General features: G+C 32.6%; 1 protein-coding gene across 1 annotated transcript; it reads right to left on the bottom strand.

Moving 5' to 3' along the window:
* Positions 1-1,205: 1,205 nt before the first annotated feature.
* Positions 1,206-15,531, bottom strand: LOC143067884 (integral membrane protein GPR180-like). The gene is made up of 5 exons (XM_076241487.1): positions 14,913-15,531; positions 9,366-9,909; positions 7,788-8,043; positions 2,692-2,817; positions 1,206-1,530 (listed from the first exon to the last, which is right to left on the bottom strand). Exons 1-5 carry the CDS (start codon positions 15,398-15,400, stop codon positions 1,364-1,366), a joined length of 1,581 nt encoding a protein of 526 aa, XP_076097602.1. The 5' UTR covers positions 15,401-15,531; the 3' UTR covers positions 1,206-1,363.
* Between the last annotated feature and the right edge of the window lie 10,624 nt (positions 15,532-26,155).

Below are 26,155 nucleotides of genomic sequence, written 5' to 3'. Positions count from 1 at the left end.
ACTAATAAAAATATTTTTTAAAAAGCCAAGTGCTTAAACATTTCCCCCCACCCACAGATATGACCTATAATTTACACACAAAAATATCGGACATTTTTGGTGCTATTTCTTGATTTAATATGAGAGGCAGTGCTTGAAATGATAACCAAACCTATTGACTAGAGTTGGAAGAATAGCAATATTTACAAGGTTGTGAAATTAATGAATGGCCAGCATTTAAAATACTTTCATATATGTACATGTTAATAGTATGATAATCAGGGTTTCCCCTGGGTCAATTATTTTTTTCGCCACCTCTTTCGCCAAAACAATATATTTTTCGCCACTTTATTATTTTTTTCGCCAAGTAACATAAATACATTTTTCGTTTAAAATTTACCTTTTTTTCTACCCTTCCCCTTTTCCTCCTTCCCTTAAATAAGATGATTTCGCCCTTTTGTACTAAGAAGTGGTTTTTACAACAAAACAAAAGCTTTTATCACATGAAATGAATCCCTTATTTCATGTGAAGTCATTACGTTGAAGGATTACTCTCATTCGAGGGTTTGTTCCCAACCTTTTGGATGTACTTCTTCATAACGACAGTTTCTTTTCTTGACCATCATAAATGAAAAAGTTGATACGAAAAACTATGCTTGAAACCGTGACGTCTGTCACTCAAACGACGTTAAAGTAGTCTCCCTAATAAATTACTTATATTAAGTAAATGGATAATTAAAGTTTTAAATCGGAGATTTTTCTAGGTTTTGAACAATTTTCGTCACAACAACAGCTTTCTTTTCTAAACTATCTTTAAAAGGAGAGAAGACGTCAAACGTTTGCTTCAAACACGTGCGTCACAAAGTTGTAAATAAATTCTGTATGTGACATTTAGTGGAAGCCATTTAACCATATCATTTTGTCAAACAATTCAATCAACACCTTTATTAATTAGTCCTTTGTTGTCGATAGCTATAAAATGCAATCAGCTGATTATTGATTTTCTGTCCAAATCTTAATGAGGTCAAGGTAAATTCCGAGTATTGTCTGATCCGGTAAAGTCCGAGAAACTCGAAAAAAAGTAAATAAACAAGATGGAGGAAAATAAATCGTTATATATATTTCTTTCGCCAAATTCTTTCGCAAATGATGAATTTTTATCGCCACAATTATTATTTTTTCGCAAATTGCGAAAATGGCGACCGCCAGCGGAAACCCTGTGATAATTCAAGAATAATAAAATGATGATATCTTTATCTACAACAAGATCTTATCTAATAAAAGTATAATACATAATATGAACATTTGACAAATCACAAAGACAAATATTTGAAAATAGACTAGACAAACATGACACCATTAATAAGATTACATGAGAAACATATCAGAACTCATCATTATCCTCCTCCTCTTCAAGCAGTGGTAAGCTCAGATGACCATTTCTCACTTTTCTCTTCTCTTTGTTAGGGATGGTGTTATGATTCATTTCTATATCTAAAGCTTTTGATCCTTTGAAAAATCCAGGTGTAGTCTCTTGATCATCTAATAATCCTGTTCAAAAGAAAATAGTAAAATTTGATGAACTTATGATAAAAAACTTTTAAAGTTGGTCACCCAGAAAGAAGCTCGTTTAGGACATGTAACTAACCTATACATTTATAATTAGTGTAAACTCAATATCATCAAAGAAACCTGAAAATGGAAAAGATGAGAATGCACACATTGAAATGAGTTGTTTGCTTAACTGATCATGACTGAATTTGTGCTGAAAGTCTTAAATTATACATTTTGCTAATAGTTTCATAAACTTAACAGGAGTGCTTATCCATGTCAATGAGGTCAAAGTCAGATGAATCCTGACATTTAACCTTCCTTCCTTACGAAACCTTATGATACATTGTAGCAAAGCCTATATATTGCTGAATGAAACTTCCAAAAAATTTGGTGAAAATATAGGTAGTAGGGGATGCACAGACTGTCATCTTGTATAATCAGTATTCTCAAACTTTAAAAGAAATCTATTCATTTGTTTATAAAGGAATTTTAAAGAAATCTATTCATTTGATCATAAAGGAATTTTAAAGAAATCTATACATTTGTTTATAAAGCAATTTTAAAGAAATCTATTCATTTGTTTATAAAGCAATTTTAAAGAAATCTATTAATTGGTTTATTAACAGCTGCCAGTAGGAAGTTCTATCTAATGTCCTTATATCAACAACAGCTGTACAGTCAAGTAGGCTTATTACAATGTACATGAATAAGACTAATCTACTAATGTAATGCAGTGGCTATATTAAATCACAAATTTTTTATTGCATATAACATTTATTTTGATGAAAAGTGAAGTGGAATATCAACTGTTAGTGTGGTTATATTATCACTGAAAGAATAGTGTTTTCCTGATCTTTAAAGAAACAAGACAGCAATTCCAATCAGACTACATTTACTCCCAATAACAGATTTGCCAACTTCAAAAGTCATATTTCCTGTTTTTGAATAATTACCAATATATGTTCAAAAGATAAAGTATTTATTCAGATTTAACCTTGAAAATATTATTTTAATGATTCCTTTATCTAAATTCTGAGAGCAACACATAATATGTCAACATTGTATGGATGAAATATCAATTTTTGCTAGTAAGGGTATAATTCAATTATGTAGTTAAATATATGTTATAGTTTCTAATCAGTTCTACTATTAAAATACCTGTTATTTCTAATTCATATGTTGGTAATGGGGTATCTCCTTTAATAAGATACAAAATGGACCGTGAAGGCCATAACAGATGTATGAGTACCATGTATGACAACCAATCAGCACCATTTATTATATCTGAAATAAAAATGAAAATGGAACATGAATAAATATAAAACAAGGTTGTGTCCATAGTACATGTACATGGATGCCCCAATCACACTATCATTTTCTATGTTAAGTAGACCATATAAAACGGAAGATACTGGATATTATTTTTCTCCAATTTAATTGCAAATCATATATTTTAATCTGATCTATTATGTTGTAACTCCTGTAAGATCTGAAAACATCCCATAAGGGTTCACGACTCATGTTTGGATGACCTTAACACTTTGATTACATTTCAGTATCAATAGGGCCCTTAATTAGCATAAATGTAAGTGCAATATAAAATGTTACAATACATGCTCTTAGATTTTTCTTGATATACTTAGGTAAAAGGTGTTTAGAAAAATAAAAATAAATTTCACATTATCTCAAAGCAAGTTTCCATACACATGCCATAATCATATTGCTACAAATAACGATGAAATAATTTTTAGATACATGACAAATAGGCTCATTTTTCACTACAAAGTATTACTTTTTTATTTAACTTTATTCATAAACAGACTTTACTACAACTATTAATAGGTTCAAATTTAGGTCAACTTTATTATGAATGTGTATTTTTCTAACTTTAACATTAGTACCAATTTATCAAGACTAACCATATTAAGGTTAAGACATTTTATATACATACTTGTATGAACATGAACAAAGATAAAAGGAAAAGTTGTGTACTACAATGTGTACATACATGCACCATTATTTTACAAAGTCAATAAATGTCAGATTCAAAGTCAAACGTCCTTTTGAACATTTGATAAATCTTCATGACATTTATATTTATTGATTACAGTTCATTCATATATACCATAATCAACCTTCTTCACTCCATTAAATAGATCTATCAATAATGTATTAGTATGATAAACCCTTTCCATGTCATAGAAATATTTACGGTACTTACAATACATATTTAACACCAGATGTTTTAAACATGATTTAGTTTTTATCTGATAATTTTTATATAAAAACCTAATTTTTTTTTTTAAACATTCTGCTTTTTTTAAAACTTTTAATACTGGAGACATATATACATTTTGTAAATCCAAAATTAAAACAACTTTTTTTAACATCATTGTGTACAGTATGACAAAATCTAAACTTGATACACTGCTTTTTTTCCCTATACTTGTGTTTCAAATATAAAATCACACAGTGTTCCAGCTAGGCCGTTTTCAGAGGGCGCGGCGCCCGCCCTTTTCCGAGTGGCGCCCTGTGCCCTTTTTACAGTTTCCAGGGCGCCCTGCCTTTTTTGAAGATCGATTGCATATTAATTTGCGTATTGATATGATACGCTAATTACTAAATTTTACCTGGGGAAAAGATTATGACTTTGTTTACTACCCCAAGCTAATCAATGGTTACAACTGGTGTCATAATCTGTTGTTATAGGTAATCCGTTTATCGGATGGGTCATTATTGATCATCAACATTAATTCGTTCAAATAGAATCGGTCAGTCGGCAATTATCTTTGAAGAAATGTGCATACAACAACTTGGGCACAATTTGCGATGTTTACCGTAGTTTCATGGAAGAAACGTAATGACAGAAAGTTGGAAAACCATTATAAACTCGTTGAAGACATTGTTTTACTTGTTTTCTGTAAAATAAACAGAAAATTTAGACGTATTTGTCATTGACTGCCTTCATTTTTGATACGAAAATAACAAAATCGGCCGCCATATTCTGATCATATTTACATCATATTTACGTACTGTTTATAATCCTCCAAAGAAGGAGCACCAGTGTTTTCCCTAGGCCCTTCATGCATTGCGGTACCGCTAGGCATAGAATTTCGGCCGCCATGCATTCATCATACCCGCTATGCATCCCGCTATGTGTGAAATTTGTATTATGTTATAATATACAGTGACAATTGACAAAACTCTACAGGTGTTTCAAACTCACCGGACTGATAATTGATCATAATTAGATGCAACGCTCTGATTTTACAACCACGTTGATTAGATAGAACAACATCCTGACTTTGATTGCATAATAGAAATCGGGAGTTCAAATTATGGTTTTAATGATAAAAATTATAGCCTGATACAGCTTCCGAAGTTCCGTGAGAAAAAATAAAAAGTAAACTTTTTGCGGTATAAATTTTATGTTTTGAAATCATGTCTGACATCGAAATATTAATATCAAACGCAATTGATTAGTTGTTACAGAGAATACACATCATTGGGTTGAAACATGATGTAACTTTGACCTTCGTAGCAGAGTTCAGAAAATTTGTTTTGATGTCAAAAATTATTTTATTTTTCAAACTGATCTCTCAAACTAGTATTACTCCAGAAGAAAGTAAAAACATTGCTTGACTCTACCTTAAGTTGAATATCTATATCCAAATTAAATTAATTAAAGCTGTAATCCATGATCACAAATGGAATGCATTGTTTACAATTGTTGAAAGCCATGTGCTTTTTGGCGGGAAAATTCGGGAAACCCCTTATTAACAGGAAACAGTTGCATTTCATTGTTATTTATAGACAGAAGGAATTTCATTTGAAAATCATTTTGATTAACTGCTAAGATTTAATCATGAAAAATTAATAATTTCTTGGAGTGAAACTGATAATACTTTAAAAAAAAAAAAAAATTTACATCTAGGGGTATGGAAAGGGGGGCTGTTTTTTTGTGTTTTTTTTTTTCTTTCAATAATATAACAAATATATAAAGTTCACCAGTCTGAAAATACATGGTCAAATGGATTAAAATTCTGAAAAACTCATATTTATTTAATTCCTTTATTATCTCCATCATAATCAGAAACAAGCTACATGTATAAGGTATTTCAAACATATATTTTTGGCTTTTATATAAGAACATTCTATACTATTAATATGTATGTACATAATGTACCTGTAGTAAAAACAAACCTGATAGAGCCTAAAAAAATCTACAGGGTCCTTGAAAAAAACTTTTGGAACCACTGGCAGGCTGGCCTTGGGAGAAAATGTTAAGTGTTGTTCCGGACTGTATTGCAGATTTATGTGAAGTTTTTAAACAAACATGCACAATTCATGTCACTAGTGTAAGAAAAATAATTCTTATAACAACGCCGCGCGCCGCGTTACAAATTCATCTTAGACCCACCATGCATCAAGAATTTTCTAGGGAAGACACTGAGCACACCAGAATAAAGAAAGATAACTCAATCTGATTTTTTTCCTAGCATTGAGTAACCCATTTACATATTCTAAAATGTGTCTCCATACTTCTTGCTTAAGAATATATATGTTTAGGTATTTATTTTGAGTTATGGGAAAAGTTAAAGAGGGTCTTAGTAGCAGTGTTGGTAGGGTGCCTTGGTCATCTTTTTCTGTATTCTTTATTTTTGATACTATTTTTCACTGTTGCTTTATATCCTAAAATTGTGAATTTACTGAGCACAGCTGTTTTGTGCTGTATTGCCATCAAGCACAGCAGGGGTAGAAAGGTGAAACTGGTAAAATGTGGTAGACCATAGAAACAGTATGAAACAGATCTCCTTTTAAAACATACTGCATATAAAGTTCAACTGTGCCAAGCAATGATAAAAAAACTTGTGTGACAAGCTGCTTGACAAGTTTTTCAGCCTTAAAAGTAGAAAGATAGAGTTCTATATGGGCTAAAGATGTTGTTCTTGTATAACCTGTGATTCAACGAATAAACACAAATGTTTGATTAACATCTTTTATTAAAATATGCCCTTTTCATATTATCATATCGCGCGTTAAATGCCCTTTTTCAGGATTGGCACCCTGCCCTTTTGAAAACCTAGCTGGAACACTGGTCATAGTTTAGATGGAGAAATGGACAAACACTTTTTGAGAGAACCACTGGTTGTGGTTATCATTTTTTTTAATGACTTGATTATTTTCTACAATACAAAAATGGTTGCCAGGATGAAAATTTAATGTTTCTTATTTTTTTAATTTCCCTAAAATCTTATGAACAGCAGAATAGCAAATGAATTTAATGAATGAAATGATTTTTTTATTTGCAAAATATGTAATCAGTTTCAATAGGCAAAGGAATTTCCTACTCATTCTACAACAAAGTTTAATATCATCACTTGTAATGTACTTTCATGCACTTTACTAATTGTTAATTAAATGACATATCCTGTGCATATACTTCACATACATATTACCCTCACATACAGGTACAAAATTGTACTTATGTACAGAAAAAACAGGATGTAATGATGCATTATTAAAACTTGTATCTATTTAATGATTTATTGTGTCATAACCTACATGTATCTGTCTTTGTAAAACTGACAATATCTATTATAGTGGTATATTTGTTAACTAAACAAGTTTTCTTTTTTTTTTAAACAGACATTAAATTGTTTAGAGAAAGACTATATCTACATGTAATATAAAAAGTATCAAATTCAAATTTTCATTTCAATCAGAACAGGAAGTACCATGTGCCGGTTTATGGTGTAATCCTGTAACACTTCCATTTTATCATTTTTATATTTGCTTTTATGCATCTTTCTAAATCAATTTTACTTTGTCCAATGATGTGGGCAATAATTTCCAGAAATACACCTACATGATAAGATCTAAATGCATTCTAGAACAGCAGTCTCCAATTATCATTTTTAATGGGTTACAATACATTTACGAAGAAAAGTCTCTTTTTCAAATTTGTCCTTTGAGCAAAAAAAAACCACCTTTTTAGCTGATAAAAGTGTTGACACACTTTAAATTTATGGCCTAACTGAGTTTTCCAGACAGTTTCTTTATACTTTTTTATTGCAGTATCCTACTTGTAAGAATTAAACCTACTCAATGGAACATGCTGTATCTAAATATCCTGAATATAGAAACACTAGCCATTTTTTTACAATAATGATTTTTTCATGTTTTTAGGTACTGTAAATATTTTCTCCATTGCAATGTACAAAAAAAAAAATGTACTTAATTCAAAAACTTACTTAGAATGATTTTATGTTTCCACAATGCTGAGAACTGTGTACTGATGATAGCCAAGATTGGCAAGTATATGAACCAAACAAGGAAATAAGCACCAAACTGTTGAATAAACAAGAGACGGTCTGGATGTTTACTGTATCTAACTATCTGTCGTAACTCTACCATGAACCATACCATGATGAAACATCTAAAAATAAGTGTGATGTAACCTGGCCATGTCTGCCATTCATCTATATTTGATATCACATCAACCTCAGTCTACAAATAAGAAATGGAACAGTTATTCATACACATCAATTTGTAAATTTTGAAAAATTAAGTTAGATTCTGTTGGCCTTTAGAGATGATTTTTCAGGTCCAAAAGCAAATTTACAAGTGGGTTAGCGTGAAGACTGGAATGGATCTAAAAAACTACATGTATGTTCTACGGTAAACTGGAATAGTTTCACGTGTAGCTGTCAAGCCTCCAACAATACTATCAGGTTTTCAAATTTTTATTGCACTTATTACATGTATTACCATCAAGAAACTAAAAATGCTTTTTGAATACCTGCATGATTTTTTTTCTTCAAAATTTTGTCAATTTTGTGGAAAGAAATTTTATTATTGAGGGATGAAAATAAGATTACAAATATTAGAGGGTCATGATTTTCACTACATCATATATGAGAAAATTTGTGCCTTTTTAATTTCAGTAAAGACTTATATGGGGACGAAGTCCCCAATAACAGTAGAAAATTCAATAAAAAAAAAAATCGGGAAAATTTCCCGAATTTTTCATTGTACTAATGAACTCAAAATCGTTCAATTTTTTTTATGTCATGTTTTGAAATCCCGGACCTGCGCAGAAATGTACAATGTAGTTCCTTTTTCCGGTCTCGTTTGTATGAAACTTTGAGTAAAATATATATTTATCAGTCTAGTATAAAATAGGAAGGAATGCGCAATACCAATTTCATTTTTAATAATTCCTTGATATGAAAAAACGTTACCTGATGATAGCGTTTCTTTGTTTACATTGCATATGACGTCATAACTTAAATAACGTCACAACTAAAATCCCTAACAAAAGAACCAAAATCGGAAACGTTACGGTATTTCCGTTTCTTTTTCTTAACAAATATATAAATGTAAGTTACAAAAAAATAATTCATACAGACTTCGTCCCCATTTACAGGTAATGCCTGCCTCATATTATAATTAACTTAAGTACTGGTATATATATGTACATGTACAATTTGTACATTAGGATTTCATTCATTACTCTAATAATTATATCATGTATATACTGGTATATATGATAAGAATCTTTTAAAGATAATCAAAATACTTTTCCAGTGATTATCAAATACCTACCAGTGATTATTTTACAGAAATTACAAGCAGAAAACGACTTAGTTTACTTTAAGATAAAAAAAAAAAAACAGTACATGTTTGTATATATTAAAGGGTTTACATATACATGTTCATGTATGTCACAGGCCTTATAAAAATTAAAGTTACAAGGTTTTTCCTGGATTTTTTATTGTATTAACAATTTGTTTTAAAGAAAAGAGACGATTAGAAATACATGTACTCACCAAATTCCAAATAAACAACACACAATTCAAAAGTGTGTAAAGTCCCCAAATAGAAAAGACAATTGGTTTTCCAGTCAATTCCATACTTGTAATTGTCCAACCTTTGGTTATCAGTAGCAATGTCAACATAAATAAACATTCTGATATCACATCTATAGCATTCCCTATTACACTCAGCACATAACATCCTACACCATTAGCAGAGAATATCATCCAATGTAGTAAGTTACATGATATCCCTGTCAATTCCAGACATATGCTAGCTGTTAAAATCTTTGTTATTGTGTGCTTCTGTTTAAAATAGGCATATAACCATATGAAAATTATTATCAAGTATAGAGCAAAGAAGACAGCATAACTTTCCACTATATCATGATCTTCAAAAGAAAATTGATGTTCAAATGGATTTTGATGTTTGGATGCTGGATCTCCATTGACCAGCCAAATGTCATAGTCCAGTTCTAAGTTCTGAGATGAACGGACCCATGAACAATTGTTGGCTGTTGTATTCCTATAACAAGCTACCATACTTAAATACCAGAATCTGAAAGTTAAAATTTAGAGTTATGGAATTATGTAAATGACTTCAAGTACATTTTTTGAAATTTGTTTCATTACACAATCATGACAGTATTCAATAAAATGTAATAAACAATGGAAAGAGTAAATCGGCGGACTCACGAAAACAGCCTCCCGGTGAAGTATAGATACATTTGTATGTGAAATAATGGTGATTTATGTTTTCCAGGGTTAGCAAAAACCCGGGTTTTATGAGTATTGCCCAGCCCAGTGGGAAATACTGGGAAAACCCGGGTTTTACTGGGTTTTAGTGGGTAATACTGGGCAATACTGGGTAATATAAAATATTTGTCTAAATTTTAAAGAGGATTCAGTGATAAACACAAATGCATTACATTTAATAAGATATTTATACCCTATTTTGTTTGTTTAGCATTTGTTTAGATTGGCAAACTGTAAATAGAAAACAAATAACTCTTTTTTTTTTCAAATGAATATAGCTCCTATTAAGAATTAACAATTACATGTATTAAAGAAACATCAGATTTAAATAATGTACATATACTGTCACTAATTAATAAGTAATTATTCAGATTAGAACACAGATTTGTTTATGTAACAATAATCAGTCCTTTGAATTTTAGAAGTGTTTATGGCATGACCCTGTAGGGTGTTTATTTAGCAATATGAATGTATAACAATTAAAATTAACAATTCACTTAAACACTGCAATAAAATGCATTTTTCAAAGTTTGGATTATTGAAACAATACTTGGTAATTAAAAGGTATCTTTAAATGTGCAAATCTTGTATTCTGCCTACATATATAATTAATTGAGAAGAGAATGAAATTGAATTTTCTAGAAATGACTGTCAATGGATTGTCTGTATAAAAAGTATATGTTTAGCTGTTCTACTATGAAACTATAACAAGTCTTTACTATTTTGTGTTAAAATAAGCTTAAAAAATCATATTGCCCAGTAATGCCCACTATCACCCATTTCTGGGAGTATTGCCCAGCCCGGGAAAACCCGGATTTTCCCGCCCGGGAATTCCCGGGTGGGTAATACTTTGCCAACCCTGATGTTTTCGGGGTTTATGTTACGGAAGGGCACTCAAAGAAAGGCACAGTGCAGAAAGGGGTATGAAGCCTTAGAGGTCTTAGGAAGTCCCGAAAATAACCAATCCCGACTTTTAATGAACAATTCCGAAGTCCCTAAGGATATGGCATTGTGCAAACAATAGTATTCCTATTTCCAATTGTTTTGAATGCTATGAGGTTTATATCTACATGTACATCATCTGGAATCAAAACTTGCAACAATTAATCAAAAGAAAAACTGCTGGCTTCTTCGACCTTGAACAGGTTGAAAATTATTCCAAATTCATGCGTTAAACTTAAAGAACTAGCAACATCATGTGGAGATTTTCCAAATTAGCTGGCGAATGTTGCTGGCTATAGCATTCTTCAGATTATCCATCAGTTTCAATTTATTCAGTCTATGTTAGATTGGCACATGAACCAATATTATCCCAACAGCATCTTTAACAATTCATATTAATTAATCATTAATTGCTAATCAATAAACTGATTACGGTACTGCGGTTACGTACATGTACCTTGATTGACGTGGTCAGTACTTTTAATATTGAAAGACGTTTTTTTCTTTCTTTAAAAAAACAGGCATCTAGGTAAATGTAAAACATTTATTGTATGGAAGTTTGAATACTATTCTAGATGTTCTATAGATATAGGAAAATGTGGTGTGAGTGCCAATGAGACAACTCTCCATCCAAATAATAATTTATAAAAGTAAACCATTATAGGTCAATGTATGGCCTTCAACATGGAGCCTTGGCTCACACTGAACAACAAGCTATAAAGGGCTCCAAGATTACTAGTGTAAAACCATTCAAACAGGAAAACCAACGGTCTAATCTATATAAAAAAAGGAAAAACGAAAAACACATATAAATTACATACAAATGTAAACAGACGACAACTACTGTACATCAGATTCCTGACTTGCAAACATTTGCAGTGGGATTAAACGTTTTAATGGTACATTTACCAAACCTTCTCCCTTTTTCTAAAGCAATAGCATAAAATCACAAAATAGAAAAACACACGATAAATATCAATTGGCAGGCTTAACTCAATCAAAAAACGTAAATTAACAAACTACATGAACTATGAACGAATAAATGTGATCTATGATATCTGAATGCCAATGCACAGATAATAAAATATTAGGGACAAACATTCAAGGCCAAAAAGCAAACAAACAAGTCAAAACAAAGCCATGGCGAAATATTTAACCCTTCCAAAATAATCACTTTTAAAAAAAATGGTTTTAATAATACAGGTAAATCTTGAAGTTTATACAAATCATGCGCGTAGCTACGTTTACGTCAAAACGCCCGGGCGTACACTTGAATTTTGAAAATAAAACAAATAATCGACATAAAATAAGAAAAACTGGTCAAAAGCACATCATCCTTGTGCTTCTTTTTTCAATGGATTGTAATGTTGAATAAAAAGGGACTAAATTTACTCAAATAGATCATTTAATATATTTCTTCGAATCTTTTGTAAAAGTCTGACTCTACTATGAATTCTGCGTACTTTTCTTATATTTAAAGCAATTCACTATCTGCTCAGATGCGATATGCTGTTTGTATTTTTGTCGAGCCTGTGATTTATGTCCCAAAAGCGAGACAAAGCGGTGTCAATATTTAGGTTCCGAATGTGGATAAAGTCTATTGAATGACTCTCCGTGAAATTTTACGAAAGTTGGACAGAAACTGTTTATGATCAAAAGAGTATTCAGAGCAATATAATTATGCAATTACATCTTTAATTTTCCCGCATTTTAAGGACAAAATGTATTTCTTTCTGCAATTATTAAGTGGTCGCAGTTTGAGCTTACATTTTGTTATTTCTCAATTACATAAACTACTTGTCGAACCTTCATCGAATTTTATGAAAATGCTGAGGAAGCTTTTTCTATGACTAATGTCTAAAACTAAAATTTTGAAAGCATTTGTTTTCGTTCATTTTTCTGTTCTTTTCTGATAGACAGATAGCCGCTGTTCTTTTCTGATAGACAGATAGCCGGGCTCTTCTTTACACAATTAATTGTTTTACATGCCCAATTTATAAACCTTCATAGATTGTCGTGAAATATTCCAGATCAAGAAAAAAATATCAAAAGAAAATTTAAGTTTTTTTTTTAAATCCCTTTAAAGGAATGATAAATTGATTCACTATTTGTGGAAAGAAATCCTTGGTGTTCCAGATTTTTTTTTATATTGCCTCTCTTCGAATTTTTTATTTCCGTGTTCATTAAAAGGTGCTTTTGTCGATTGTATGCTCACTCACGGCACCCTTTAAACTTATTTAAAAGTAATATTGGTTTGGACGTTTTATCTAAAACCAATGACCATTAAGCTAGCTTCCAGTTTAACACGATGAATAAGTTAACATATTACAAAATTTAACCAAAACAAACAAACCATTAAATTAGATTCAAAAGTATGCTGCTATCAATGATTTTGTACTGACAGGAATCCTTACGGTAGCTTTCGGGGGCTTCGTCCCTTTCGAACCCACTACATTGCAGTCAATCAAGGGGTGCGTCTAAATTGGCGGAATCTCGAGTACATACATACATACATACTACCAGCAGGTGCTTTAACATTGAGCGGTTGGCACCCCTCATATCCCTTGCCAAGGTTCGGGCGTACACGTAAAAACGACTCAGCTACGCCACTGCAAATGTAGTATGGATAAGTGAAAATTAGAAGACATTCCAAATAATCAAAGCTGGTACATGTATATAGACAAGATCCATATGAATATAAAATAACAAAAAAGCATTATAAACAGTATCAACAGGTCTAATTAACACGAAAATACGATTTGAGAGTACTCGCAGTTACTGACAGCTAGTTAAAAGCCAAAAACAATTAATACAAATGTAATATAAAATCATGCATCAGAGACTAAAATCAACTATCCAAGGGATTTAGTATTTTAACGTCATGAACAGTCAGAGAAAACATGACTTGTGCAATGCCAAAAATTATTGTATCGACAGGTAGTAGGATAGTGAGGAGCGACTTTTATTGAGATTAAAATTAACGTGTCTGTGTCTCTATACATCCCGCCTCAAAAGAAGATACAATTTACAATGTAGTAATATGTTTTAATTTGCTAATGACAAAATCGATATTAGTGTCAATGTAAACTATATTCAGAGATCTACAAAATGTAATTACAATATTGGTACGATAAACCCTACTTATAAGTTTGTTTAAAGGTTTGATGAGTTTACAAGGATCACATAGTGATTTCCTCGCTTTAAGTACAATATTACCGTAAAATTTAGGATGTGAAACACCATTTTTAATAAGTTTTCTACAGGTACAGCGAAATTTTCTAATCAAATCTTTGTATCTATGAGAGAATTTAGTAAAAGTTTTAAGTAATTTATGGTATCGAAATCCCTGACACAATAATTTCCCAGTGATGCATTGATTACGTTCGTTAAAATCTATGACATCAGAACATGCACGGGCAAACCAAACGAGTTGGGATATATAAACACTGTATGATGGAGTCAAAGTTAAGGCACATCGCCGTCTAAAAAAGGAAAATTAACAATAGGAAATGAAAAATCATCTCATTTGTCGTAAATTTTAGTATGAAATTTCCCGTATAAAATTGAAATGTCTAAATCTAGAAAAGGGCAATTGCTGCTGTTTATGTTAGATTTAGTAGCATAGTTTGAATTTTTTGGTACGGTTTTCCCTACCTGCAGTAAAAATTGGTACGGTCAGAACTGTACCAACTGTACCGTGTGCTACGCCAGTGTACATGTACAGTTGTAAGTTACTCACTCCGGACACAGAATCAAATGAATGAAGTCATCATGGTCAAAATGAGTAAATTTAAGATTTAAACACCAAAAGTCAGGTGAAAAGCATGAATAATGATGTATTAATGCTATTGAAAATTTAATTACCTAGGATTTTTTAAATCTTGAACTCTATAGGTAAACTGATAACCAGGGATAAGATTTTTCGGTTCATCTTCATCTGGGCAAAGTTGTCCCTTTGGGCAAGGTATTCGTCTTAAAAAATCCTCTTTACCATTTTGTCTACAAGGATTATCATATGCTATCTGATCAATTTTGTTAAACATGGCATTACATGAATTTGGCGAGTTAGAAGTCCTGTTTCCATGGTATTCTAAAAAATATTCACTATCTACAAACACAAATGTCAGTGAATGTTTTACTAAAGATATATTTTTCGTTGTTATATTTCCGTAAATAAATCCTTCACTGTTAGCTTTATCCTTATTGTCTGTTTTCTGAATGCCGAACTTGGAAAGGAATCTGTAATATTGAGTATTTGTGTTCCACGTCCCTTTTATGTGTAAACAGATCACATCCAGTAAAATTACATTTAAATATAACAGAAAATAGGCAAATGAATGTTTTGACTTCATTTCAAAATAATATTAAACAGTAAAAGAGAGTCGAAACTCGGAAGATGCAAAATCTGTCACAGTGTTGTCATGCTGTAAATAAAATTCTTTACTTCCTTCTTTCAGAACATTCTAAGAACACTAACTTGATCCCGTACCTGTAACATTAAATTAGACAAATGCCGGAGTTTAATTTAGTACAGGACATTACACAAATGTCATGCATCACCTGCAATAAGTCTATTAAATCCGACTAATTGTGTCAACACATTTGATTTTGATACCAAAGCTTAGGATGTTCAGTTGGGTTACACTAATGACTGGACCGAACGAATGACAGGACCAAATGAAAAATGCTAATAACTTTTTTATTTCTTATAGGATTAATCTCAAATTTAAAATATAATAAGTTTTCATCATTTAATATATAGATTTAAGAAAAAGAAAAAAAAATAAGAATAATGATAGATCTAATGACAGGACCAACATCTACAATGAAAGGACCTGATAAAAATGCTAATATATTTTTTTTGTTTTCCCAAAGAATTATCTCAGATTTGAAATATGAAATAAGAAAATACATAAATTTTATAAAAAAAAAAATATAGATTTGTTTTCAAAAACTTTCGAAAACGTGACATGACCATCGCTGACTGACAGGACCAACCTCGACAATTCACCAGGACCAATTAAGGCAGATGAAATTGCTAATTTCTCTTTTATTTCTAGGAATATTTCTCTGAAATTTGAAATATAATAAGATTAAACCATTTTATACATAAATATAAGAAAAAATATAGAAAAAAGTATTAAAACCTTGTGGTAATGTGACTTGGACAACGTTGACAATGACAGGACCAAAATAAAAATGCTATACTTTTTTTTTTAGATGTCATCTTTAAATATACTGTATAATTTTTATAAAAAAATATAGATTTTTTTCAAAAACTTGCGAAAATGCGACATGACCATCGCTGACTGATAGGACCAAATGAAATTGCTAATAACTCCTATATTTCTCCAAAAAATTCTCTGAAATTTGAACTTGATGTAATAAGAATAGACCATTTCGCACATAAATATAAGAAAATATAGAAAACTGTAGTAAAAGCTTGCGGTTATGTGACCTGACCGACGTCAGCAATGATCTGAACGATGAAAAGTCCTAATTTACTTTTATGTTAAACAAAATAAACGATATGGTTTACTCAACTAAAACACATCTCCTCGTTGTTTTTCAAATCCCCTGTACGTTTAAAATTTATCATCTGTTCTGACGTTCGTGCTGTAAAAAAATATGAAATATTATAACTTCAAAGGATGAAGAGTTAAAAGATTTTGTCACAATTTGAAATAGAAAAAGTTTTTTTCGAGCTGTATATATAACTATTCAGTAATACTTTGTAAATCAAACTGATTCTTTTGTTTTAGAACACAGCAAATTATTTCATCGTAAACACCAGAGTAGTCAGAGTAATATGATTTTGCTATGTAGACAATAGAAATATTCATATAGTATCAAACTATCGCTATGTAAACCACTGGTGCTTGTGGACAAAACCATTTTTATTTTGCTCTGATTTTTTTCTCCAAAATTCGTGTTCTTATGTTCTCATAATTTCTTTTTTTTTTCGTATTTTTACATAAAAAAAACTATTAACATTTATTTATGGATTTAAGATGGAGAGCGACACAATAATTGTCTCGTCCCAAAGTACCGGTGACCTGAGACTACTATAACACAATTTCAACTGATTTTTATTATTGCTTCATAAAATCATTTGAAAAGAATACGCGTCAGATTTGTGTTATGGCTGTTAAAATTAATATTAAAAGGGAACATGTAGAAGCCTATCCTGATTTTTGAAATGGTAAAGCATTAGTGAGTAACATTGCAAGACTTGTTTGAGTCCTCAATAAGTTGTGCATTTAGAATGCATCAATTTTATTTAAAGAAAAGTAATTGTTTTATTTTTAATGCATTAACAAAGGATATTAAGCTTTGGAATCATTAAAACCATAAATTTTTGTTCAAATAATTCTTCATAACCTTTGCATGGACAGTTCAAAACATACATAAAATATCTTTAGTATACATAAACTTTTAATCTGAATATACGTTGGACTTCCTGCGAATTATTAACCGTCTTTTAAATATACTGCCCATTTACATTACACTTTGTAAATAAAATGAAAAGTTTCAGGACCTTAAATGTAAAATATTATTGACAAAGAGATCAAGCACTGTTTTTTACGAACTTTAAGCACGTGCACTATAACAGAATAAAGATAGTTTAAATCTTACTATATTTGTTCTACTTCAATGTATCTATGTATTTTAGATATCATTTGAATAACGAGAGAGAGACAGAATTAAAGAGACCAATAGCAGACATTTCAAGTTTCTAATAAATTATATATATTGCGACAAAGCATAGGACACAATGGGTTAAAATTACACCAGCATAAGTTTGTTATTTCATCAGTAGAGACGCTTTACGCAAAAAGTAACATAAGAAACACTTGTTTATAATGAAAGTTATTTGGTTATTAGTAACTTTGGTTGGAAGTATCCGTGCATCCCATTTCAGAGGAGGAACAATTAGCTGGAAATCTCTTGGAGGAAACACAGTAAGCTAACCAAATGTCAACTTGAAGAATATATATCTATAATGCCCGAATCACACTGTGCCGATTTTTATATACGATGGACACCCGAATGCGAAAATTGTAAGTTCGTACGAAGTTGGTCCCGATCTCGTTAAAATACCAAAAAGTGACCGAAGCAAGTACGATGAATAACGAAGTCTATACGATGGTGCCGAAATTATATACGATAGCAAAAGATGGACATACGAAGGTTAACCGAAGATGGGTATTTAAGCTTCATATCTCAGCCGAAGCCTACACGATGGATCACGAAGGCTATACGCGATGGATTACGAAGGCTACACGATGGATTACGAAGGCTACACGATGGATTACGATGATGGCGCGATGGCCATACGATGTCTCAAAGATACGAACAGAATTTCGACAACATATCGTTTCTGTACAAGTGCCATGCATGGCGGGAAATCGATCTTTTTGTCTAATTCTTATAAAACTTAGTTTATTATCCCCTCGCCTACTACATGTAAGTTGCGTGTAGATAAAATTGTTATGGACACTCTAGAGCCAAAATGCTCAAAACTTGGTTATGGTGTTACTCGTTAAGAATATCTTAAGCGCTATTGACTTTAAAGTTCAAAGGTCAAGGTCATAGTGGCAGTTATAATACAAGGCAATATCACCCTTGTGGACACTCTAAAACCAATATGCTTCAAAAGATTTTAACCACATTTGGTATATTGTTCCTCCTTGTAATGATCTGACATTTTTAACGTTCAAGGCCAAAGGTCAAGGTCATGCAGATGGACTTGTGTTTTCTCCTTGAAATAGCATAATACACAGGAAATTGGTTGCTCATTTTTTTACCTGCTGGTTCTAAAGACAATATTAAAGGTTTTTCCAGTTACTGAATGCTTTGGTTGATTTCTAAAAAGAGTTTATGTATCAAATATGTATATTCAATTTACCATTTTCTGCATGTGTCGTATACACATATAGCGTCCATATTTGTCCCCAATATGTTACATACGAGGGGATGCCACGCTCGGCATTGCCTTGTTTGAACTGTAAAATGTGTGCACTAGTCTGAATAATCACCCATAATTATGCCCATGTTTACTGATCTATCTTAAAGGTAAGGTAATGGGTTCGTTGATCCCTTTTATTCAAAAAGAGCTCTTTCCAGGAGAATATCATAATAATATAGACAAAAGGAAGGATGTGGGGAAAGCAACAAATGCGGTAAAATATGACATATAAAAAACAAAATGGTTATGGAGTAAACATTCATGCGACAACAAATCAGACGATACATAAAAAATCAGAATAATGAAGAAAAAGTTGGTTTCCCTATATACGTGTACCTGCAGTGTTGGTGTACGAGGCGCGTTTATGATTTTGATTATGTTACTTGATATGAAAAATTGACAAAAAATGATATTTTATTTGTAAAAGTAAATCCTGAGCCTGTAATAGCTGCTCTTCTTGTTCCATTTGAATTAATAGAAACAACGCTTTCGCCTTTCTTGTTCTCATAGAATCATATGATATGAGCTCCATGTTTTGTGAAAGTCTTTTTAACTGTAGTATTAGACTGACCAGTGCATATCGCGCATGGCACTTCAAATGTATTTTAGCGCGAAAGTTAACTTACATTTAGCTGGATTTATTGCCGTCGTAGTTCCATCTTGTCGCCTTTGTACTTTTATTCGATGGCAACACGACGGGATTACGAGGACTTCACGAAGTCCTGTTACCATCGTAAGACCTTCGGGTATCTTCGTGATTTATTCGTGTAGACATCGTAATGTCAAAACTGCAAGATGGAAACGATGGAAACACGAATGCAATACGATTTGCAAAGATGCATTCCCGGTGACATTACGATGGTGAGGATGGTGATACGAACTCAATACGAACCCTCAACATCGGACGCACCTTCGGGGATTTTTTAACATGTTAAAAAATTTAGAACCCTTCCCGAAGTTGTCCCCGAAGGCTAGAAAAAGTGGCCGATGGTTCTACGATGGTTAAAGATAATTTCCATTATCATGTTGCCATCGGCGTAAAAATCGGGACAGTGTGACGCGGGCATTAACACTGAATACTTATTTAGTTATATTTCGATAAACTTATTATAATAATGAGAAGATTAGTTTGTTAATTATACTTAGAAATGAATTACTTGGATGATGATTAAAAAACTTTTTTTTATCTTCAATTTGATAAATACAACTCACAGAAGTGTATCAGGGATCCACTAATACCGCTGTCCCACTAGGCCACGATCGCACTACAATCTGTTAAAAAATTGCAAATTTTGACGATGGTAGGTCGCTGTATCATCGTAGCGACAGCGTAGCGAAAGCGTGATTCTATTCGGGGAGACTGCGCTAAAGTCCCAGTCCCACTAGACCACGATCGCACCACGCTTACCGCGATCTAAAATAAATTGAGATCGTGGTGAGGTCGCGATATGAGCGGCATGAAAATGTAAATGTTCGTTGCTTTCACGATGCTACTACGTCCTCATTACGCTTCTACATCGATCCCGCTACGATCATACCACGTTCTCACCGCGCTTATTCTGCGACCTCAGTACGCTCTTCACTTTCTCAATACGACCATACCACGAGTTATCCGATTGCAACACGATCTTACCACGCTTCTGCTGCGATTATAGCACGTTTTTACCACGATTATACAACGTTCATACCGCGATCTTGCTACGTTCTCAGCAATAACGTCAACATAGTGTTTCAATATAAATAGTTTAATTCCTTCTATTTCTGATTAATACGTAGATTTCTCGGAAACAATACAGTCATGCCACCAAAATATACTAGAAAACGTGGGCGTGGTGGTAGGGGTTGATGTAGAGGCAGCGGGAGCAAATTAACGAATCCTGATCAAGCAGAGATGTCGGACCGACCAATCCAACCTAAATTACAACCTATTGCTCATCCATAAAGCTCAAATGACGATATTTTAGTGAACGATAGCAGAGATGACACGGATGTGTTAATAGATATAGGAAGCTATGGTATGAGTGCCAATGAGACAACTCTCCATCCAACTAACAATTTATAAAAGTAAACCATTATAGGCCAAGGTACGGCCTTCAGCACGGAGCGTACGGCCTTCAACACGGAGCATTGGCTCACACCGAACAGCAATCTATAAAGGGCCCACAAAAATACTAGTGTTAAACCATTTAAACGGGAGAAACAACGATCTAATCTATATAAAAACGAGAAGCATGGTTGAGCCGTTAGAGCAAATGGAGAATTACATTCAGATAAACAAAATCTAGGGAGCTTTTTTATATATTTTATGTGAAAATGACAATGAGAATGATGGTCGTAGTATGAACGTAGTCAGGTCGCAAGAAGAGCGTGATGAGGACGGCAAGGGCGTTCTAGAATCGTACTATGGTCGTGATCAGCGTAGTATAGTCGTAGTGGAAGCGTAGTTGGGTCGCGGTGAGAACCTGCTGGTCGTAGTATGGTCGTAATAACGTCGCTGTGAGATCGTAGCGCAGTCTCTCCGAATAGAATCACGCTTTCGCTACGCTCTCGCTACGATGGTACAGCGACCTTTGCGATCTTACTACGATCTTAGTGCGCTCTCACTACGCTTCTATTACGACCTGCTTTCGCCACGACCGTACCACGATTGTTTTGTTCCAGTGGCGGATCCAGCCATTTTAAAAGGGGGGGTCCTAACCCAGGACAAAGGGGGGGGGGGGTTCCAATTACATGTCCCCATTCAAATTCATTGATCGTCCAAAAAAAGGGGGGTTCCAACCCCCGGAACCCCCCTCTGGATCCGCGCCTGTGTTCAAAGTTGGCCAAGCTCATCACGATCTTGAAGACCTCACCACGACCGTGATACGACCTTACTGCAATCTACACGATCGAACTACGATCATCAAAATTTGCATTTTTTCCACAGATCGTAGTGCGATCGTGGCCTAGTGGGACTGCGGTATTAAATCTCACAGCGACGTAATTACGACCTCAATACGACCATCACGTTCTCGCTCCGACCAAACTGCGCTTCCACTTCGACTATACCACGTTTACACCACGCTGTTCAATACCATAGTACGATTCTAGAACGCCCATGCCGTCCTCATCACGCCCTGCTTACGACCTGACTACGTTCATACTACGACCATCATTCTCAGTGTCATTTTCACATAAAATATCAAATATCTCCAGGTTTTGTTTGTCTGTATGTAATTAGGACTCTTGTCCATTTTCTCTAACGGCTCAACCATGATTGACACATCTGTGTCATCTCTGCTATATATCGTTCATTTTGTAAAATAATTAAAAAAAAAAACAAAAAAACTATCAAATTATTAAATAAATGAATTTTTTAAAAGTTTCATACATAATTTAGAAAGTTACTTTACAAAAAAGTTGACTTTTCTAAACAGTGTTCATTATGTATATTTTTGAATTATTTTTATGTCGTTTCGTCAAAATTTAAATGTTTTTCTTCTCTGTTGAGGCATATGATAGAAAGATTTCATATCGAATGTACTAAATTTGGGGTCCGACGTCCGTGAACTTTTCACTCTTTGAACTTCTATTTGGGAACCACGTAAAAGGATCCATATATGAATCTGTGATTTTTCTCCATAAAGTAAAGTAAAGTAAAGTAATCTTTATTTAAAGTCGGTTGCATATATATACATAATAACAATGAACATGAGCTCTTAAGAGCTCTTTAACCGACTGATATTAATAAACAAAACATACATGTAATAACATCAGATACACATACAACACAAACATACAGACATCACATATATATATTAATACATAGATAGCACATGCAGAATAAAAGCTAAGCAAGATAGATAAAAACAAATGTCTAATATCAGCACATATACAGTAGCACATAGTATTTATATAACAGTAGCACATGCAAACTTGAACACTTTAAGCACAAACAAAAGACTGCATGCAGCTATAGCAAAGGTAATGCATAAGCAAAAGAAATAAATGGCTAAATAAAAAATAAAAATAACTGCAAAAAAAATAAAACATAAAAAAAACCAAACAAACAGCAGGCTTCGAGATCAAGTTATGGGGCAGCAAGTAAGTACATTATTTACAAGAACTGCATGTACATTTTTCTGAAAAACACCAGGTGGAGATAAAATTTTTGAACTGGCCAAAAGTTGATAAGCTCCTTGCCTCATTTGGCAAGGAGTTCCAGAGTTTTGCTGCCTCATAACTAAAGCTTTTCTTACCATACCTTGTTGTTTTTGGCCGTGGTATATCTGCTATGCCTTTGTACCTGAAGTTATATGAATTTTCTTTAATATTTACTAAATTATGTAGGAATTCTGGACTTGATTTATTTATTATTTTATATGTCTCTAATGCCATGGTTCTCAATCTTCTGATTTTTAGTGCTGGTAGCTTAGATTGTTCAAGAGTTGTATTGTAAGAATTTGTGTAGTCGTCATAAATAAATCTGAGTGCTCTTTCTTGTATTTTTTCTATTTTCTTTGTGTTTTGTTCACTGCAGAAGTGCCATGTAAGAGGACAGTAGCTGAGGTTTGACATGATAAATGAGTGGTAAATTGTAAGTTTTGAAAGTCTGGTGAGATGAGTGCCAATTCTTTTTAGAACGTTTAGTTGTCGTGCAGCTTTTTTGCAAATGTTTGAGATGTGAGTGTTAAAATCCAGTTTAAAGTCTATTGTTACACCGAGAAGTTTCACTTCGTCGTCACATTTTATGTTGAATCCATTTAGGTTGAAAGTAATATTTTGAGTGTGTGTTTTTTTACCTATGGAAATTGCCTGGAATTTTTCTGGGTTTGCCTGCATTTTGTTGAAAGAGAACCATGAGATTAGGGAATTACTGTCTTCCTCTAAGGGTTTAATAACTGATTCCAAAGTAGAACCTGTTTTTGAGAGGGTGTTATCATCAGCATAGTTGTATAAATCACAGTGTTTGACAAAAAGAAAAATATCATTTATAAAAACATTAAATAATACAGGGCCTAGTATAGATCCCTGAGGAACACCTTTATATATATCTTGCATTTGACTGATACTCTGGCCTATTTTTACACACTGTTTTCTTGCAGTCAGATAGCTTTTGAGTAATTCCAGAGCAGATGGACTAAGGCCATATTTTTCCAATTTCAAAAGAAGTAAATCATGTGGAAGACAGTCAAAGGCTTTACTTAGGTCCATTAATATAGCCGCTAAATATTTATTGTTATCCAGTGCCTTTTTCCAATCTTCCAAAATTTTGAGTAATGTTGACTGGCAGCCATAACCAGCTCGAAATGCCGCAAGAAAATGGTCGAAAATATCATCAAAGTATTTAGTGAGTTGATTTTCTATGGCTGTTTCAAAATTTTTAGATATAGCAGGTAAAACACTAACTGGTCTATAATTACCCTTTTCAAGAACACTGGTTTTTTTGTGAACAGGTGCCACTTGGGCAATTTTTAATGAGTCTGGAAAAATGGAAGTGGATAATGATAAATTTACAAGCTGTGTGATAGGTTTAATCACTACAGGTTTAGCAGCGTGTAAAATTTTTGGTGATATACCATCTATACCAGTAGCCTTTTTAACATTTATTTTACCAATTCTTTTAGAAACAAATTCCTCATTTATAGGCTGAAAAATAAGTTTATTTGATGTTGACCCGTTTGAGTATTTATTACTTATAGCTTCTATACTTGGGTGTTTGTCATTCAACTGTACGTTGTTGTCACCAATGTTGAAGCATATGATAAAAAGATAATAACATGTCATTTTTCATATCGCATGTACTATCAGCCCTCGAGCCATGCGGCTCTTGGGCTGATATTGAACCTAGGGCTGATAATACATTCGATATAGAAAATGCCATGTAATAATCTGATACTATGACACACTCCTCGTTGTTTTTCAAATCCTCTATACGTTTTTAAAATATCATCTGTTTTGACGTTCGTGCTTTACTGAAAAAAAAAGAAATATCATGACGTGTTTCTTTCCGAGCTGTATATATAACTATTCAGTAATACTTAGTAAAGCAAACTGATTCTTTTGTTTTAGAACACAGCAACTTGTTTCATCGTAAACACCAGAGTCTTGTGATATTGCGATGTAGACAATAGAACTATTCATGCACATAGTATCAAACTATCACTATGTAAACCACTGGTACGTGTGGACAAAACAATCTTTATTTTGCTCTGATTTTTTTTTCCAAAATTCGTGTTCTTATGTTCTCGTAATTTCATTTTTTTTCGTATTTTCACATGAAAAAAAACTACAAACATTTATCTATGGATTTAAGAAAGAAGATGGAGAGCGACACAATAATTGTCTCGGCCCAAACGGTACCTGTGATGTTACAATAAAACTATTTCAACTGACTTTTATTATTGCTTCATAAAACCATTTGAAAAGAATACGCGTCATATTTGTGTTATGGTTGTTAAAATAACATTAAAAGGGAAAGTGTAGAAGCTTATCCTGATTTTTGAAATGGTAAAGCATTAGTGAGTAACATTGCAAGACTTGTTTGAGTCCTTAATAAGTTGTGCATTTATAATGCATTCAATTTTATTTAAAGAAAAGTAATTGTTTTATTTTTAATGCATTAAAAAAGGAATCACTAAAACCATACATTTTTGTTCAAATTATCCTTCATAACCTTTGCATGGACAGTTTAAAACATACATAAAATATATTTAGTGTACATAAACTTTTAATCTGAATAATATACGTTGGACTTCCTGCTAATTATTAACCGTCTTTTAAATATATTGCCCATTAACATTACACATTGTAAATAAAGTTAAAAGTTTCAGGACCTTAAATGTAAAAGATTATTGACAAAGAGATCAGGCACTGTTTTTACGAACTTCAAGCACGTGTATTATAACAGAATGAAGATAGTTTGAATCTTATTATATTTGTTCTACTTCAATGTATCTATGTATTCTAGATATCATTTGAATAACGAGAGAGAGACAGAATTAAAGAGACCAATAGCAGACATTTCAAGTTTCTAATAAATTATATATATTGCGACAAAGCATAGGACACAATGGGTTAAAATTACACCAGCATAAGTTTGTTATTTCATCAGTAGAGACGCTTTACGCAAAAAGTAACATAAGAAACACTTGTTTAT

The sequence above is a fragment of the Mytilus galloprovincialis genome, chromosome 3 (assembly GCF_965363235.1).
Source record: "Mytilus galloprovincialis chromosome 3, xbMytGall1.hap1.1, whole genome shotgun sequence".
Taxonomy (NCBI): Eukaryota; Metazoa; Mollusca; class Bivalvia; order Mytilida; family Mytilidae; genus Mytilus; species Mytilus galloprovincialis.
Note: the sequence above shows the minus strand (reverse complement) of the source record. Positions and strands in the feature narration are given on the sequence as shown.